General features: G+C 47.1%; 1 protein-coding gene across 5 annotated transcripts in view; it reads left to right on the plus strand.

Moving 5' to 3' along the window:
* Positions 1 to 18,543, plus strand: part of LOC309610337 (E3 ubiquitin-protein ligase RNF185) — an 88,903-nt gene that overhangs the window by 14,070 nt on the left and 56,290 nt on the right. For 2 of the 5 annotated variants that reach the window (XM_082353106.1, XM_082353107.1), the window contains exons 2-7: positions 889 to 1,111; positions 3,915 to 3,933; positions 5,649 to 5,761; positions 7,204 to 7,258; positions 8,481 to 8,612; positions 10,146 to 10,263. In XM_082353106.1, the coding sequence (XP_082209232.1) occupies positions 936 to 1,111; positions 3,915 to 3,933; positions 5,649 to 5,761; positions 7,204 to 7,258; positions 8,481 to 8,612; positions 10,146 to 10,263 (613 nt within the window). In that variant the 5' untranslated portion in view covers positions 889 to 935. Of the gene's footprint in view, positions 1 to 888; positions 1,112 to 3,914; positions 3,934 to 5,648; positions 5,762 to 7,203; positions 7,259 to 8,480; positions 8,613 to 10,145; positions 10,264 to 12,249; positions 14,674 to 18,543 lie in introns of those variants that run through there. The other 3 variants (XM_082353112.1, XM_082353113.1, XM_082353108.1) reach the window with 3 other exon arrangements.

The following is an 18,543-nucleotide window of genomic DNA, read 5'->3' on the forward strand; positions in this document are numbered from 1 at the left end:
CTCGTTCTTGTTCAACCCCTGGTGGGTTCTTTGACCTGGAGGTGGTAGTGAACAGGGGTCTGTTTCTCTCAGTATTTGGTGACCAGCTTGGTCTGTGGTGGTTTAAATACAAACTGTGTCACGAGTCCCAGCCTCAGCTCCACGTTCATTAGTCAGCGGAGAGGTCTCGGGCTGCAGTTTCCTAAGGGATAAAAGCTCTTCCTTCATTATGTTTGTATTTATCTTTCACTTATGGTAGGTACTACTGGTTTTCTGTTTTCAGCAGTGATATAAGCCTCCTCTTAAATGTTGATAGATTTAGACAAAATCAGGTATGTAGTATTCTAACCGGGCAGAAGGGGAAATGCAAAAGATTGCAGTGTGGAAGACGTTGGACCAGATGACCTTTCTGATCCTTCCTAGCTTCCTGGGAAGCTTTCATGGTTACAGGGTTTTCTTTGTATTCTGGCGTACACTGATCATGACTTTCTGGCCTGAGCAGACTCGGTCGCCAACATAGAGGCCGTCCAAAGTTAGAGGACACCCTGTGAACTTTCATTCTGATTGAGCATGTATTTATTTATCACCTGGGCGGTTATCCTGGGAGAATGGAAAGACAGTGAGACAGGGTCCTAGTTCCTGTGGAGGGCTGTTCCTTGGAGGCTGCTCTCTATTTGTGCGGTTCGTTATTTGTGTGGTCCATTCTGGGCCGTGTTCATGGGAAGTTTCTGAGTCATTTCTCTCTGGGCAGTGCCCCACGACTGTCATCCTCTGCAGCCTCTGGGAAGTCTACTCAGGGGTTCAGTCATAGTCTGAACTTCCAGACCTGAGAGAATATGGGGGTATTGGCATGGAGACTGAGGGGAGTGGCCTGCAGAAATGGGCAGTCATGGGCTCTCTGCCTTTCAGGATTTCCTTGGGGAGAATCTTCACTCAGAGCTTGCTGACAGCCAAGGATGGCAAGCAAAGGGCCCTCGGCCTCTGCATCTCCTGAGAACTCTAGTGCAGGGGGGCCCAACGGCAGCAGCAATGGCGCTGGTGAGAGCGGAGGGCAGGACAGCACCTTCGAGTGCAACATCTGCCTGGACACAGCCAAGGATGCCGTCATCAGCCTGTGTGGCCACCTCTTCTGGTCAGTACCCCTTCCACTGCCCCAGAGGACACATGGCATGTTTAGAAAGCTTGTGGCCCTGGACAGCTTTGGAGCAGGTTTTCTACCCATTTTGGGTCCTGATACACTCAGGCACAAAGGCAGGAGACCTGGGTTCTCACCCCAGCTCTGCTGCTGATAAGCTGAGTGAACTTGGGCAGATCCTGTCCCCACCTTGGGTTCCCTATCCCCATCTCTAAAGTGACAATACTCACCATTTAGTGAGCACTGCTCCATGCCACTTGCTGCACTGAGCCAAGAGACATTTACAGCACGATGGTTCTGAGCAAGGACTGTGGCTCCAGACTGCCTTGCTCTGAATCCTGACTCTGCCACTTCCCTCCTGGATGACCTTGGGCAAGGTGCTTCCACACGCAGTGCTTCATTTTGTAGGGTTGTTTGGGAGCATTAAATGACTCAGGATATGTAAAAGACTTAGAAGAGCATGTAGCACATAGTAAATGTTACATGAGCTATGATCCTAATATTTGTTACCATATTTTATATATATCAAAATGAAGTGGCAGAGTCAGTGTCCATTCCAGCCTTGATGGTTACAGAAGCCTCTTCTGGCTCTGAAAACCTGGGTGAATGTTGAGATTTTTTTTTTTTCCCTCTTGATTTTGAGTTGGATCTTGAAGGGCAAATTGGGGTAACTAGAGGGATGAGAATGCCAGCTAGGTGAGGTGAAGAGTGTGTGCCACCCCAAGGCAGGCAATTTCTAGGGACAGGCAAATGTGCTGCTGGGTTCGTCTGAGATCTGAAGCTGCTGTATCCCTCTAACAGCACTCTGGATGGGTATTATGGGCTGGGGAGTATTAGGAAACAAGATTGTTAAAGGAGGATTGGGCCAGATTATCAAACCCAGATTTAACTGAGTAGAACATGGAGCTATTGAATGTTTTTGGGCAGGGAAGCGGTGTGAAGAAAGGGTCATTTAAATAATATCTCAGGGAGTTTAAATTGGCAACAGTGAAAAAGATAAATTTATTGGTGAATGAGTAGAATGGGGCAGAGATTTTTTTTTTTTTCTGGAGGCTCTTGCCCTAATTATCAAGTTTTATGCAAAAACTGTTGTCATCAGGACTTCCCTGGTGGTCCAGTGGTTAAGACTCTGTGCTTCCATTGTAGGGGGCGCGGGTTTGATCCCTGGTCGGCGAAGTTCCACGTGCCGCGAGGTGCAGCCAAAAATAAAAAATAAAAATAAACAAAAACTGTTGTCATCAGCCCTCTCCTAGAAATTGGAAATACTCTAGTTTTGTGATTGAGGTATCATAAAACCAGGATTTGAAAGAATGAAGAATTCAGTCAGGGTACCATTGGAAAGAACACAGGTTCTAAAATGAAAGAGATGCTTCCAATCTGAGTGGTTTGTCCCTAAGCAAATCTACTCTCCTCTCTGTACCCCAGTTTCCTTATCTGTGAAACAGAGATGGTTGCACTCGCTCAAAGGTTAGTGTGATGACCATTCCATGACATTGACAAATGAAAAGCTATATTTAGCCACAGCTCAGCACAGCACACAGTCGTTGTTTAATGAATGGGAGTAACTGTCATCATTGTTATAATCCGGAACTTTTCCTGGAGGAAAAGCACCCCCACTTCTCCCCCATAGCCTTTGAGGGAAGTTGCCACTGGAGAGCTGCCGTGATTTGGAGTGACCTCTGCTCAGTTTAGAATGGAGTTGCAAGGTTAATGTTGGTGTCAGGTGTCTGTTATGTCCAAGGAGATTGTGTGTCTGGATTGTGAGGCTAAACTGTGGTTCGGTAATTGGGAAAGGAATTACCCTCTGCGTCCAAATTTTACTCAGGTAGAGAAGATACATTATGTGAGCGTCAGAAGCCATGTCTACATTTTCCACTGTCCTGGCATTTGGTAAGCGTGCAGTAGATATTTGTTAGTTGAATGAATGAATGTAGAGAGAAAGAAAAAATTTAAATCTGGAGTTAGAGTAACTTTTCCTTCAATTCTGTAAATGTCAATTTTTGCACCCAGTGCTGGGTGATAGAGGGACAGTAAAATGGAAGTCAGACGACTTCTGTTTTAGTCCTGGTGCTGCAGGCAAGTCATTTGATGTTTCTGAGTTTGGTTTCCTCATTTGTAAAATGAGAAATTGGGCAGCAGTCTCTGTAGTGTAAGTCACTAAGCTGGAGGTAGCCCTTTCTGCCAAGCAGCATCCCCATCTTCCCATTACCTAAAGATGTTTTTACAGTAGACTTGAACTTTTAAGCTGCTTCCTGCCAGCAGAGCTCTCAGGGCTGAGGACAGCCTGAAGATTTTGTAAAACTAGATCTAGATCCACACCTTCCCTGTGAGCCTGAGGAGGCTGTGAACCCACTGAAGTTGAGTCTAAAATAGTGCGTGTGTGCATGTGCATGTGTGCATGAGAATGCCCCTGTGAATTTCTCTGCACGGAGGATCCTTAACTTTTATTGGATTCCTTCAGAGGCCATAACCCCTCAAAGGTCAAGTTGTAGAGAAGCTGGGTCTGGGATGGTCTGGGACCACCTGGGGGTCTTCACAAGTAGTGGGATCCCAGAGGTGGAGACTGGTGTCTTGTCTCCATTGCTTCATTTTTCCCGTGATTTTAGCTCAGTCTTTTCTAATTTCTGATACCAGTGATCCCCACAGACCCTCAGTGGGGTTGCAGTGCTCCACAGTTCAATCCTGTTTTCCCATTTTTCTCCTCCTACCTTACCCAGTGTTTCTGTTAATGAAATAATTTTTCTTCCTTTCCCCCTTTCTCTTTCTCCTTGATGACTGGTTGCCTTGGGGACTCTGGCAGTTGGCCGTGTTTACATCAGGTAAGATGCATTTCATTTTACTTTGTCTTTCATCAGCTGTGGTTGCACAAGACACCCCTAGTCTCAGGAGACTACTGTCAGAAGCTGCAATCTTCCCTGCTTGTGGACTCATTTGCTTGCTTTCCCCCCAACCCTCTTTATACACCTGCCCACTGATAGGCAGTTGATGAAACAAGAGGTCAGTGTTGTACCCAGGAGGGATGCTCCTGACTCTGCTGTCGATGGCCTTTGTGGCCTTGGCAAGCTACACCTCTCTGGGTCTCACTTCCTCATTTGTAAATTGGGTTGGATGTGATCATATGTTAGGTTTTTATTGTTGAGATTGTGCCTCTATAAAAAGCACCTCCCATCATATCAACAATCCCCCCTACCCTTAAAGGTCTTGAAAATGTTAGGAAGGGGGAAACTTTTTTGGTCTCAACAGAGAGCTTTTATGAGAGGGAAAAAGTCTGTTTTTCCAGTTTCTGATTATTATGAAAACTAGTTAGTAAGTTTTCTCCAAGACCTAGGCGCCTGCTTGGTGTGGGACAGAGCTGAGTCTGGCACTGACAATTGGCTGTTAATAATCGCTGCCAGCTGTCTCCATGGTTGTTGTCAGTGGAGCCCTACACTTATAGGTGGCTTGGAAATGTGGAGGGGAGGACAAAAGTTCCAGGCTGCTAGAGCCTCAGAATATTGATGGGAGAAAGAAGCAGAGAAAGTGAGAGGGGTTTCCACTACATTTCAGGGCGGTGCATTCTGACTCCAGTGGAACCTCTAGAACATGTCTGTTGTAAATCTGTAAAGAGCACATAATACTTAAGTTTTCAAGCTTTTGACAGTAAGATAAAGGAAACAGGATATAAAAATCATTAAATGCTGCCTTCTCCTTGGCCCTAAAGTCCTAGATTCATATTTATATGATAAACTACATATCACTGGGTCTAAAGATATAAGTTATGCTCTAAGATAAATGTTGAGTGTGTGTGTGTGTATAAAATATTTATTTAATGTCTACAAGGACACTAAGGTAATATGTTTTTATCATTTTAATTTTGTTTTTAAGAAAGTTAAACAAAATGATTTTAATACAACCAGTGAAAGGGCCTGAAAAACCCAAAACAGGACTGTTGTTTTTAATTTTGAAAGAAATAGTTGAATGCAAAAATCATTGAAAGTACATAAAAAACAGTAAGCAAATATAGATAATAAGAAAAATCTATCCTTTAGCACATAGTAAATCACCAGAAAATGGTCAGCTTATTTCCAGATGGCTGATGTCTAAGACACATAGTTGTTGAGGAAATGCTGTAAAAATGAGAAACACAGAAAGAAAAATCTGACTGCCAAGGTCATACAATTGATCCGTCAGGGAAGATGGAGATTTAAAGTTTGTTCTACCTGCAGCCTGACCTGTGACTGGATCTGTCAGACCTCTTGACACAGCTCCAGGCCTGCAGTTCCTTCCTGCTGTATTGCTGGCAAGCCCCTGAGAGAACGAAGCATTAAGAAGCCTGTGTAATTATGACAGCATCTAAAGGCAATTTTGATTTCACCACTAGTAAATATTTATTGAGTGCCAGGAGCAAGAATCAGAGTTGGGTTCCTTGAGGTGTTCCCTGCTGGTGCTGGTGTTTGCAGTTTGAGGGCACTGGTCCCTGTAGTTCTCCTGCTGGCTCTGACTGACCACCCTGGTGGGCTTGTGCCATTCACGTGGTTTTCTCTCCTGCTTGCAGTGGTTGGAGACGAGACCTAACAGACAGGTGTGTCCAGTTTGCAAAGCTGGCATCAGCCGCGACAAGGTGATCCCCCTCTATGGCAGGGGCAGCACTGGGCAGCAGGACCCCAGGTGAGGCTATGGGGCCCCTCTCACACACACTCCTCCCCTTGGACACGAATTCACTTCTATTCAGCACCTCCTCACCCCACCATTTAGTTAGTACTTACAGACCCTCCGTTTCAAGGCACTTGGCATCCAGATGGGAGTCAGCCAGGAGGGGAGGGGAACCAGGTTGCCATTTGCGGGGCTGTGATACAGATGTGCTGTGAGCATCTGCCAACGGGCAGGCACTATGCTAGGCAGCGCACAAGACACCACCACTGCAAGTATGCAGAGTGCTGTGAAGGAGCCTGGGAAGCAGGGTGTCCAGCAGGAGAGTCTGCAGGGTGGGAGGTGGGAGGGGGGTGCTGTAGCAGCGATGTCTAAAGTCTGGGGGGAGGAAATGGGTGTCTGGGAGGCTTTGTGAAGTTTGAGATTTCTGGAAATGGACGCGTGGGTGAGTCTGGCATTCTGTTGAGAGCCTCCATGGTGTGGTGCTCGAGTGTGCACATACACACCCACGCACACTTTTCCCAAACTCCCGACAGTGTCTCTTACCTTCTTCCACCCCACTCCAGCATACCGGGTACCCAGACATACATACTGGACTTCTCTTAAAGGGACTTATTTATGCTTTCACCTTCATGAGCCTTTGTATTTGTTGTCCATTTGCCTCTTCTGCCCTTTCCAGTCCTGCTCAACCCCCTTCTCCTCCTCTAACTTCTGCGTCTTTTATGAGCAGCCCTAAAGTTACCTCCTCCTTAAAGTGGCCTTTCTTCCCCACGTTAGTTGCTTTCACCCATGCCCCCACTCCATTTAATTGACACCTCTTTTAAAGAAGTCCCTTCCACACTATAGTGTGATTGGTTGTAGCCCCCTTTAAACCACGAGCACCTCAAGAGTAGGATCTATCTTCAGTCTTGGTAGCATCCTGCCTAGTGCCTGATGGATAACAAGCCCTCAGTCCAGTATTTGTGGGATGAGTGATGGAAGGGGCTAGGACCCAGAGGTCCTAGAGAGAAAGAACAGTGTAAAGTACTTGCTCAAGAGTAGTGGGAGGTAAAGCTGAAGGTAATGGGGCAGAGCAGAGAGACCCTGAATCTCAGCCCTCTCTGCTGACAGGCCGTCTTCTGTTTGAATTTGGATTTGGGGTTTTTGACATCCGTGACCCAGGTCCAGGAAGGTGCCTGGCTGACAGTTGTAACCAATCTGGGTATGGCTCTCTGTGAGAGGAATAAGCTGAGTGCAGTCTGATGAGCATCTTGTAACAAACGGATTTTCTCCCTAGTTTTCTACACACTAGGGAAAAGCAATTGCATGTAGAACAGAGTTAGTATTTGGTTTAATTAGGCGTAAGTTCATGTGCTGGGCACGAAAGGGGGCCATGGCCCTGACCCTGTTGGTGAAGAGCTCCCCCACGGAACAGGTCAAAGCGTTCGTAATAGACTTATTTTACACCGTTTCTGTTTCAGAGAGAAGACTCCTCCCCGTCCTCAAGGACAGAGGCCAGAACCGGAGAACAGAGGGGTGAGGAAAATTCTAGGAGAAGGCTTCTAGAAATGAGCCCATGGCTTTAGAAGTTTCCCTCTTGGCCCTACATTTTTTCTTCTTGATTATAAAAGTAAAGGAAAATTTGCAAAATACAGAAAGGAAAAGAGGGGAGAACATGACTTATAATCACACCATCCAGAGATAACCAATGGAAACACATTGGTCTATTTTCTTTTCTATTTTTCTATGATTATCTATACACACAAATTTTATAGATCTATTTGTGTGTGTGTGTTTTATAGATAGATGTGTGTGTATACATATTTTTTTTAAATTAGTTTATTTATTTACTTATTTTTGGCTGTGTTGGGTCTTTGCTGCTGCGCACGGGCTTTCTCTAGTTGTGGCGAGCGGGGGCTATGCTTTGTTGCAGTGCACGGGCTTCTCATTGCAGTGGTTTCTCTTTGTTGCGGAGCACGGGCCCTAGAGCGTGCGGGCTTCAGTAGTTGTGGCACATGGGCTCAGTAGTTGTGGCTCGCGGGCTCTAGAGCACAGGCTCAGTAGTTGTGGCGCACGGGCTTAGTTGCTCTGTGGCATGTGGAATCTTCCCGGACCAGGGCTCGAACCCGTGTCCCCTGCATTGGCAGGCGGATTCTTAACCACTGCGCCACCAGGGAAGTCCTACATATATTTTTATTTTTATTTTTACAATATTTGGCTCCTGTTTTGTAACTCTCTTTTAAAATTTTATTCTATATTTAGTGCCCTCTGTGTGCTGGGCCTCATTCTAGGCACTGGTAATGTATCAGTGAACATAGTAAAGATCCCTGCCCTTACGGAGTCCACAGGCAGACCTTGGAGATGCTTCAGGTTTAGTTCCAGACCACCACAATAAAGCGAATATCACAGTAAAGCAAGTCACACAATTTTTTTGGTTTCTGAGTGCATATAAAAGTTATGTTTACACTATAGTCTATTAAATTAGCAATAAATAGCATTATGTTGAAAAAAAAGTGCATACTTTAATTAAAAAATACTTTATTGAGGACTTCCCTAGTGGTCCAGTGGATAAGACTGTGTACTTCCCAGGCTCTGGTTCCCAGTGGAACATTAGCTCCTAACCCAGGAATCTGAGGCCCCAGGAAGCCAGAGGCCCTGACTGTGAAGACTGCACATCAGATGTGCACGCCAGTGCACATCTCTGGCGTTTACAAGCACCCACAGCCACCGGTGATGTTTTTTGCCTACTCTGCCCCAGGAACATAAACCTACCAAATGTGAGGACTTGTGGGATTGTACAGGTGTTGCTGGAAGGGAGGCCGGAGGGCCAGTCCTCGGATTTGCACTGAATGAAGTGGTGGTTCCTGATGAAACAGTTGCACCTTCCTGGGTAAGGCAGCCTTGATCCCAGGAGCCCTCAGACTCAACCAGGCTGGCTCTTAGTTGGAGGCTTTTCTGCACTGAGGAGATGGAAACCAGTTTTCCTTCCCTGTAGGTCCGCCCTCTTAATAAATCTGCTGTTAGGCTTTATAGGTAGTGCTGCCCAGCAAGAAGTTTGGAGCTGGGTGCCAGGCTATGCTCAGCAGGGATAGGGAGCAGCCACTTGCATGACTTGCAGAAGACTCACAAATGAAGGCCTATCAGCTCTTTGTGGAGAGCAGTTAGCCCAATAATTTTTCTTTTCTTTAATTATTTTTTAATCATTTGTTCTAAAGATCTACCCAGGGATGCAGAGGAGAAGAGGAATTTTTTTAAGATGTGCACAATAATTAAGAGCATGGGTTTTCGGACCATACTGATCTAGTTCCAGATCTAAACTCTACCCCTTACCAGCTGTGTGACCTTGGTCAAGTTATTTCACCTCTCTGAGCCTTGGTTTGGTCATCTGTAAATGTGGGTGATCCTAATGTAAGAATTAAATGCAATTTGAGTGTACTAGTGCTTAGCACAGTGCCCAGCACAGAGTTGGCACTTAGAAAATAGGAGTTAACCTATTTACAATATTATGGTTCCTTCCGAATCTTTTCATGTGAAAGATGATGCAGTGTAGAACATATTGGGCTGGCCAAAAAGTTCGTTTCCACCATCTTATGGAAAAATCTGAATGAACTTTTTGGCGAACCCAACATTATAGGGAAAAAAAGCTGAGGATGATACCAAACTGTTGACAGTGGTCATTGGAGGGAGGGGTTATGAAGTGGAGGGTGAACAAGGAGACCTGATTTTCTGTGTTATTTATTCCTGTAATGTGTTAATTTCTCATAGCAAGCATATATTACTTTTGTAATCAGGAAAAAAAGTGTTTTGAATTTTTAAAATTCTCTGTAACAATATTAAAAGAAAAATCTGAGGGAAAATACTTATCCATATCTTTTCCACCTACATACATATTGTCACATACTTGTGACCATGGTGTTCAAACAATTTTGTCTGAAAGCTTGGTCATAAGAGTTTTTCTGTGTTGCTTCATAGTCAGTGTAATGTATCGAAATTTTGATCATGACCTCCATTGTTGGCCAATTAGAGTTCCACTTTTTTTGCTCTTATAGATAATGTGTAGCTTGTTCTATGTTCCCTTGTAATTGGGTATAGGAGTTGTTGACACTTTGGCTGTTATAAAGCATGTAGAAAGTTTTATTGGCTAGTGTGGGACTCTGGGAAGGAACCTGGAGCTCTGAGAACGCTTACTTGCATCAGCAGAGAGTTTTACTTTGGGTCAGAGCCAGTCCTTTCTGGTATTCATAGCTCCTTAGCTGGGACCCCTGGATGGCCAGGAGGGCGGAGGAGCCACCAGAGTTCCTCTGCCTTGAGATCTAGATGGGAGGAAAAGAGGGTGGGGAAGAAAGGCGGGTGCTACACGTAAGGTGACGTGTGACAGGTGAGGAAAAACCTGCCTGTTCTGAATTGCATTTCTTCCTCACAGGGATTTCAAGGGTTTGGATTTGGAGATGGTGGCTTCCAGATGTCTTTTGGAATTGGGGCATTTCCCTTTGGCATATTTGCCACAGCATTTAACATAAACGATGGGCGGCCTCCTCCAGGTAAGACCCTATTCTCTTAGTGATTTTGCTTGAAGACTCCTAGGAATTCAGCAATATGTAGGATAATCAGCCTTTTCAAAATGTGCTAAACTCTTTTCTGATTACTGGTAGTCATGGTAATGATATTGCACACTTACCAAGTATTAGGCACAGGCACGTTCAGAGTGCTTTCCATTATAAACCTGGGATCCCCACGATGAGCCTGTGGGACAGATGTGCAATTAACTCCATTTTACAATTCAGAAAATGCTCAGTAATGTTTTCCAAGATATAACCCATGCCCATAAAATGAAAAAGTATATACTCTACCCAGCTGAGTAAAAGCCTAGTCCTGGGCATATACCCGCGACTTTGACCATTGCGGGTGGGGAGGGGCCAGGCGACCGCATGGAGTGTGGGCCTCCCTATTCTCTGGCATCTCTGGCCAGCTTCCCTCAGGACACACGTCGGGCTGGTCCTAAGCCTCAGCCCTTTGGGAGCCATGCCTAGGTCTGCCACCTGCTTCTACCTTTCTCCCCCCAGCCAGCTTGAGAGTGCTGGCTGCAGTCGGTGTAGGGCAGGGCAGCGAGGTAGGTGCCCTGGGCTCTATTGCAATCTGACGCCCAGGGCCAGATCCTGACCATGGAGCTGCAGAGCTGCCGAGGGCGGTTGAGCTCTGCTTGCACTCAATGGGGCTTCGTGTGCTGGGCACAGTGTGAGGTACAGAAGGGACCAGTGCGTGGCTCCTGGCCAGGAGCTTAGGCTCGAGGGACAGTAACCTCTCCTGAGCCATCCATTTGTCCCCTGCCCCCCCACCCGGGTGCTTGGCACATAGCAGACAATCGGTAAGTCTTTGTTGACTGCCGGCCTGCTTGGTTCCATCAGCGTGCCTAACTGGGGCATGATATAGCACCAAGCGATCTTGGGACTGCCCTTCCTTACCTCATCTACCTCAAAAGTTTCTCCTCTGTTCACATGCTGTTTTATCAGAGGAAAGAGACCCCAAAGGGCCAGGTGTGCTCTGCTCTGAAGAAGGGATAGGGCCCTGTGGAAGGAGCACGCACCTGCCTGCTAGTTTATTTCCATCCATCCTGGTCCAGGGCTCACCTGGGTTCCCCAGGTAAAGAGAGTTCACAGCCAGGCTGTGAACTCTCTTTATCCCCTTGCCACAGTCACAGTTTTCCCTTGTTGTGTGTGTTTGGTACAGTTTGCCCATCTGGGATGTAGTTTCTCTTAACTCTCCTTGCCCCACAGCAGGACAAGGAGCTCTACGGAGTAGCTTTTCTCAAAGCAGAGAGGAGTGGAGACCCAGGTTCTCAGGCCACTTCTGCCCCTAGTTTGCTATGGATTGAGGGAGACAGGTCGTTTTGCCTGTCTGGGCTCTAGTTCTCAAGTCTGGAAAAGGAAGGCACCTCAAGCGGGGCTCCCTGAGACCCCTCCTGACTCATCAGTGCCAGAATCTAGAGACTCCATGACTCGAGAGGCAGTGTGTGGAGAGGCTGAGAGCACAGCTGTGGGCTCTCCACCAGCTCATGGACCTTGAGATCTTGGGCAGGTCACCTCATACCTGTGCTTCAGTTTCTTCTTACACAGAATGGGATAATAATGCCCAACAGGCAATAATGTGTATACACAACAGCACACACAAGATGCTTAACAAATAGTAGCTTTTATTTTTCCCTCCAAGACTTTCCTGGTTTATTTGCACCTGGAGACAAAACCCTCTTAGGACGAATTGGAGACTTTGTCCTCATTGTTATATGATTCCACATGTTTTTATAATTTGAATTTTGTTTTGCCTAATATTATTTGGGGTTTGGAAATATTTTTAGTGTGCAGGATTCTGTTGTAAAGAGATGAAGGTTGATGCTCTCGACTTCTGACTCCAGTGGGCAGTGTGTGCAGCTGCAGCATTCTCACAGCCTCCCTCCTCCCTCCTGACTCTAGTGGGCAGTGTGTGCAGCTGCAGCATTCTCACAGCCTCCCTCCTCCCTCCTGTCCCTCCAGCTGTCCCCGGAACGCCCCAGTACGTGGACGAGCAGTTCCTGTCACGCCTGTTCCTGTTTGTGGCCCTGGTGATCATGTTCTGGCTATTGATTGCCTAATGCTGGGCTCCCGGCCTACATCCATGCAGGGCCTCTGGACCGGTGACATGCCACCCCCACTCTTGATGTTTGGCTTCCTGGCTAATCCTGACCTCTGGAATCAGTGGGGTCGGTGACACATCAAGGAGTTTTGCTTCTCCATCAGAGCTTTGGGACTCAAGACCAGTCGTTGAGGACCCTGGAGTGTGGCCACTGCTGTAAACACCTCAGGCCTTGGCATTGAGTCATCTCTCATGGGTTACACCGTGAAATCCTGTTCCACCCAGCTCAGCAGGTCCTGACTCTGCACAGGGAAGAGGCAGGAGAAGAGGAATTGTCAGTAAAATTTCACCTGAATTTAATATTATAAAAACAAAGGGACGAACCAAATATGGAAACTTTTTTTCATCTCTTTAAATATCCCTTGGTAAGTGGCCTCTGAAGTCAGTGGGACTCCTCATACAGAGAGGTTCCCCTTCCAGATCGCAGTGCTATTCTGTCCTATTTCCTCTTCAGCAGAGATGCAAGAAATTGCTGTCCTATTAAGATCATAATTGCAGCAGCTGGAGCTGGAGTCGATTCATGAATTCACCAGGGACCCAAAGATCTATTGCCTCTGGGCTGTGCTCAGTGTCTTTGGCTCCAGAGTGGCTTGAATGACCTCCTGGTTTCCTGGCGTAGATTATCCCCAGAGACATGTGGTTTCCCATCAGTTTTCCCCCAAAACTATGCAAATCTGCCTCCCTGCCAGAGGGCACCCAGCCTAGATTACTGTTGAAGCCAGGACAGACTGCTGTTAGGAAAGACCTGCAGTCAGGGCTCAGGTGGGATTCGGAGCTCAGATGCAGGAACGACTGAACAAGCAGCCTTGTCCCTAAGGCCGCAGAAGCTCCAGGTGCATCCTTTCCCAGACCCCACAAAGGAAACTGGGAACCTTGTTGAGTCATCCCAGCTGCATGTTGAAGACCACCCTCCTCAGAAGCCAAATTGTCCTTAAAGAAGAGGCAGGGAAAGGGGAGACCCAGCATGTGACTCTGATCTTGGTATGGTTTGAAGACCTCTTGTGTGTGTGCTAAAACCAGGGAAGCACTCTACTCCAGAGCAGGCAACCCCTGGTGGTTTGTAAAGCCGGGCGCAGAGCCCAGGGAGCCTCAGCACAAAGATAGGATGTGGTCTGCCTGTGGAAGTCTTCCCCTGGAAACTTGCAGGGAAGTCATTCTTCCCAAGCCCTTGATTTGTTTTTCAACTTCACAAGCTTCTTCATCCGAATTTGACTGAGGGAGTGTGTTGCCAGCAGGAGAACAGTTTACCTGGTGGAATGGTTCTCGCTCTGCCAGTCTGGCATCTTCCTAGAAATCCAGGCTCTTCCAGGAGACCCTTAGGGTAGGGGGAGATGGACTTACTCTGAGGGCCTGTCTGTCACTTCACCAGTCCACACTGCTCCTGAGTTTACCCCCAGCAATAGCCAACAAGTGGTTGAAAGCCCCACCTAGTGTTTGTTCCAGATATGGCTCTGCATAGCATGTGGAAACCAAGACCTTGAGGAAGATGAGGGAAGCCCTTCTCCTCTCTCCACTGCACCCCCCCCACTTCCCCTCGTACCTTTCAGTGCCAGAGTTCAGTGTTTAAACAGACAAAATGTAAGTATTGAATAGGTGGTTCATTTACCGAATCCATTTGGTAGGAATAAGCCACCCGCTTTATGGTGTGCCTGATGGATTTTAAAGATTCTCTGGGCACCCACTCAAGAGTGCTCATTTTATCACCTTCTGGAAATCCCAGGTCTAACGGGCCCTGGTTTCTCAGTGCAATGTTCCCACCTAGCGATGGGAGAGAGGACTTCAGTCAGATGGACCGAACAGAAATGGGTTTCCAGAAGAAAGGTTAAAAAAAGAAGGGTTGTAGGTAGGAAGACAAATAACTTTGACCCTTTAACGAAGGGGAGTGAGCCCAGGAGAGCTCCACCAGCAAAGGCATCCCAGGAACCTGTTAGCAAAGCTAGCTTGGCCATATGCCCTTTGATTTTGAACCTTGCAGGTCCCCACTCATGCTCTGCCAGGAGCTGGGGCAGGAGAGCCAACTTGGGACTGCTGGCCCAGCCCCGACAGGGAGGCCTCTTCCCAATGCCCCCGCAGGCTCACCACCTCACCCCCCTGCCGAGGCGTTTTTCCTTTCTTTGTGTGTGTTTTCTATGTTCTTGGCCCCCAACCCCTCCTGCCACCTTTGTGGATTAGGACCAGGTCCCAACCACAGTCAGAAAATGATACCGTGTACACCTTGACCAGTCACTAATTTTCACTGTTGTAAAAGTGATTTGATTTAGAATTAAACAAATGGTTTTACATAACTGTGAGCTGTGGACTTACTGTGTCAGGGGAGTGGGGGGGAATGGGTTGAGGACTGGTCTGGCCTCTGGGAAGATTGAGGATGAAAGTCTTCAAACACCCATGGATAATTAGAAATGAGAAGCATAGGCTGGAGGCCTGGCTTCATACACAGCCCCACCCAAGGTGTGACCTGTCTGACAGGCAGACCCAGTCCTCATAAGTGTATGGAATTCTGAAGGTTGTGGGCTGCCACCCTGGAGCTTAGCTTGTGGCCAAAAAGAGCCTTGAGGACAATCAGGTTGTTCCGTGTCAGCATCTCTCCCCATGTTCTTTGACAAGGCAAGCTGGCCTCCAGCCAAGCCCTCTACCTGGAACAGGGGGTGTGCTGCTCTGTAAGGTTCTGTGAGGTTCTCAGCAGAATGTGACATGGAAGATGGTGATATTACAAACCTGGCCCAGCCTCGGGCTCCCCAGCACATCAGAGCTACAGGTCATCCCTCTGAAAGGAGCTCTTTTCTCCCCCTTCAACTTTGACCTAACAGTTACCAAGTTGAATAGTGCCAAGACATAGTAGGAAATGCAAAGGTAAGGGAACTCCAGGAATTCATAAGCCCAGTAAGAAAAGGAAACAAGGGCTTCCCTGGTGGCACAGTGGTTGAGAATCCGCCTGCCAATGCCGGGGACACGGGTTCGAGCCCTGGTCTGGGAAGATCCCACATGCTGCGGAGAAACTAGGCCCGTGAGCCACAATTGCTGAGCCTGCGCGTCTGGAGCCTGTGCTCCGCAGCGGGAGAGGCCGCGATAATGAGAGGCCTGCGCACCGCGATGAAGAGTGGCCCCACTTGCCGCAACTAGAGAGAAAGCCCTCGCGCAGAGACGAAGACACAACACAGCCATAAATAAATTAATTAAATAAAATAAGTATTAAAAAAAAAAAGGAAAAAAGACACAGAAGTAGAATAGGACAATAAGGCCTCCATGTACCAGTCGTTCAACCCTGATAGCCATCAACTCAGGTCCAGTCTTTTTTTTTTTTTAATTAATTTATTTATTTTTTATTTATTTTTGGCTGTGTTGGGTCTTCGTTTCTGCGCGAGGGCTTTCTCCAGTTGCGGCGAGCGGGGGCCACTCTTCATCGCGGTGCGCGGGCCTCTCACTGTCATGGCCTCTCCCGTTGCGGAGCACAGGCTCCAGACACGCAGGCTTAGTAGTTGTGGCTCACAGGCCTAGCCGCTCCGCGGCATGTGGAATCTTCCCGGACCGGGTCACGAACCCATGTCCCCTGCATTGGCAGGCGGATTCTTAACCACTGCGCCACCAGGGAAGCCCCAGGTCCAGTCTTGATTCATCCCCACCCTGACAGTTTCTCTCCCGTACCTGCACTGTTCTGAAGCAAATTCTAGTCATATCTCACCTATTAAGTATTTCAATATGCATCTCAAGGATTTTTAAAAATATAACCAAGATACTCTTTTATGTACCTTTAAAAATTGATGGTAATTCCTTAATATCATGTATCCAATCATTGTTCAAATTTTTCTCGTTGTCTCATAACTCTTGTACAGTTTGAGTTGAGATCCAGATTAGATCCATACATTGCTATTGGATGTCTCTTAAGTCTCTGTTACATCTATAGGATCCTCTTCCGTTTCTTTTCTTTCCCTTGCAGTTAGTTTGTCCTGTTCAGTTTCCTACAACTTCACTTTTGCTATTTGCATCACTGTGGTATTAAACTCTTCTTACTCTTGTATTTCCTATAAATTGGTTGTTAAATCTAGAGGCTTGGCCAGATTCAGGCTTGATTTTTTTTTTTTTTTTTTTTTTTTTTTTTGGTAAGACTATGTCATGAGTGGTAGTGTATACTTCTTGTTGCATCCTATCAGGAGACACATAATGTCTGGTAGTCCCTCTTTGTGATGTTAGCAGCCCTTACTGATCATTGTCTAGAACAGCACTGTCCAATAGAATTTTCTGCAGTCGTGGAGATGTTCTCTGTCTGCACTGTGCAACACAGTAACCACTAGACACATGTGCCTATCAAGCACCTGAAATGTGGCTAGTGGACTGAAGAACTGAATTTTTTGTTTTATCTCATTTTAATTTAAATAGCCACATATGGCTAGTGGCTACCATATTGGACTGTGCAGATTTAGATTAGTTCACAGGGGTTGCAAAATGATATAATTGAAAATAACAATGTGTTAAGAGTTTAGAGGACTTCCCTGGTGGCGCAGTGGTTAAGAATCCGCCTGCCAATGCATGAACACGGGTTCGAGCCCTGGTCCGGGAAGATTCCACATGCCACGGAGCAACTAAGCCCGTGTGCCACAACTACTGAGCCTGTGCTCTAGCGCCCGAGAGCCACAACTACTGAGCCTGCGTGCCTCAACTACTGAAGCCCACGTGCCTAGAGCCCATGCTCCACAACAAGAGAAGCCACCACAAGGAGAAGCCCGTGCACTGCAACGAAGAGTAGCCCCAGCTCGCCACAACTAGAGAAAGCACAGCAACGAAGACCCAACACAGCCAAAAATAAATAAATAAATTTATTAAAAAAAAAAAAATGTTTAGAAACAAGACTGCACTTCTGGCAGAATGGGACAACAAAATTACAGAGAACATGGGGAGCAGTGGGGTTGTGGGGGACAGCTGGTGGTTGTAGGAATGGCAGAATGTTACAAGGGCAGAAGGTATTCAGGAAAAGCAGAGTCCTGGAGCAAAGGGAGTAGGGAGAGAAGGCTGTAGGGTGAGATGTGGTTAGTTCTTGAGGGCCAGGTTTGGCTGTTATTTTGTAGGCAATAGGGAGCTATTGGAGGTTTTTGAGCACAGAGGTGACAAACATAATTTTGGAAGATTAATCAGTCCATTTTAGGTAGGACGACTCAGGGAGAGGAGAAATTAGAGGTCCAAGACTGGCTTGGTCTGAGGCACATGGAAGTGAACAGTGGGAGTGTCTGGCTGTGGACCAGTAGACCAGTCCCCTCAGGATGGCAGAGCCAGACCTTAAGGTGTTTGTCAGGGCCCAGGTCCTCATTTCTGTAGGTCCAGAGAGTTGATTGTGAGTCAGTCAGCAGAATCTGGACTCAAGGACTGACCAAGCCATGGTCAGGTAATCAAACTGCGGACAGGTGACCTGGTACTAGAAACCCAGAAGGCTTTCTCCCTGCGCAGACCTTTTCTGCCCTCCAGAACTCCCCTTGAGTTCACAAGTGATTTTGGAATGTTCTTTGTGTCCATGTTGAAAAGGTATCTCTGGGTTTTATCATTTCTATAGACTGCTGTTATCTTCCTTTACATTTCAACTTGCATTTCTCAAAGTTACCTGAACTTCCCTGGGAGCAACTTGGGGGGGAGTTGTTTATCCTCCCGCTCCCTGCTGGTGAAGACCATGAGGCTGGAGGTGGGAAAGAAGTGTAATGAGAGAGAGTGAGGAGGGAGAAGAGACAGACCTGGGTGCCTTGCTGTGGGGCAGAGGGAGAGGGAAGACTCCCAGGGGCCTTGGTTCCAAGGCTGCCAGTGCCTTGGTGTCTGGGAAAATACAGTGTAACCTCTTTCCATGTGCAGGGCAAATAAAAGCCTCACCCCTTTTCGCTAGCCATGAGGTGGCTTGTCAGGAGAGTCCCCTGGATCACCATCACTTTAATTCAATACACAGTTTTGTCTTTACTATAATCAGAGCAGAGATTTCCTCAGAAACTAAAGCCGACTGCTGAAGAGGGTTCCCAGGAATGAACAGAAGTCAGGCATATCGCCCACACTGCCCCTCAGCACTTTCTTCACACTCAGGACTTCAGGGGCCACCTGCCACACCCAGAGGAGAAGAATCTGACCTGCATCTGGTTTGGAATACACGGTCAGAGCAGGAAGGAAGAGGATTGTGCTCACCTTTG

Source organism: Balaenoptera borealis (assembly GCF_965194805.1).
Source record: "Balaenoptera borealis genome assembly, chromosome: 14".
NCBI lineage: Eukaryota > Metazoa > Chordata > Mammalia > Artiodactyla > Balaenopteridae > Balaenoptera > Balaenoptera borealis.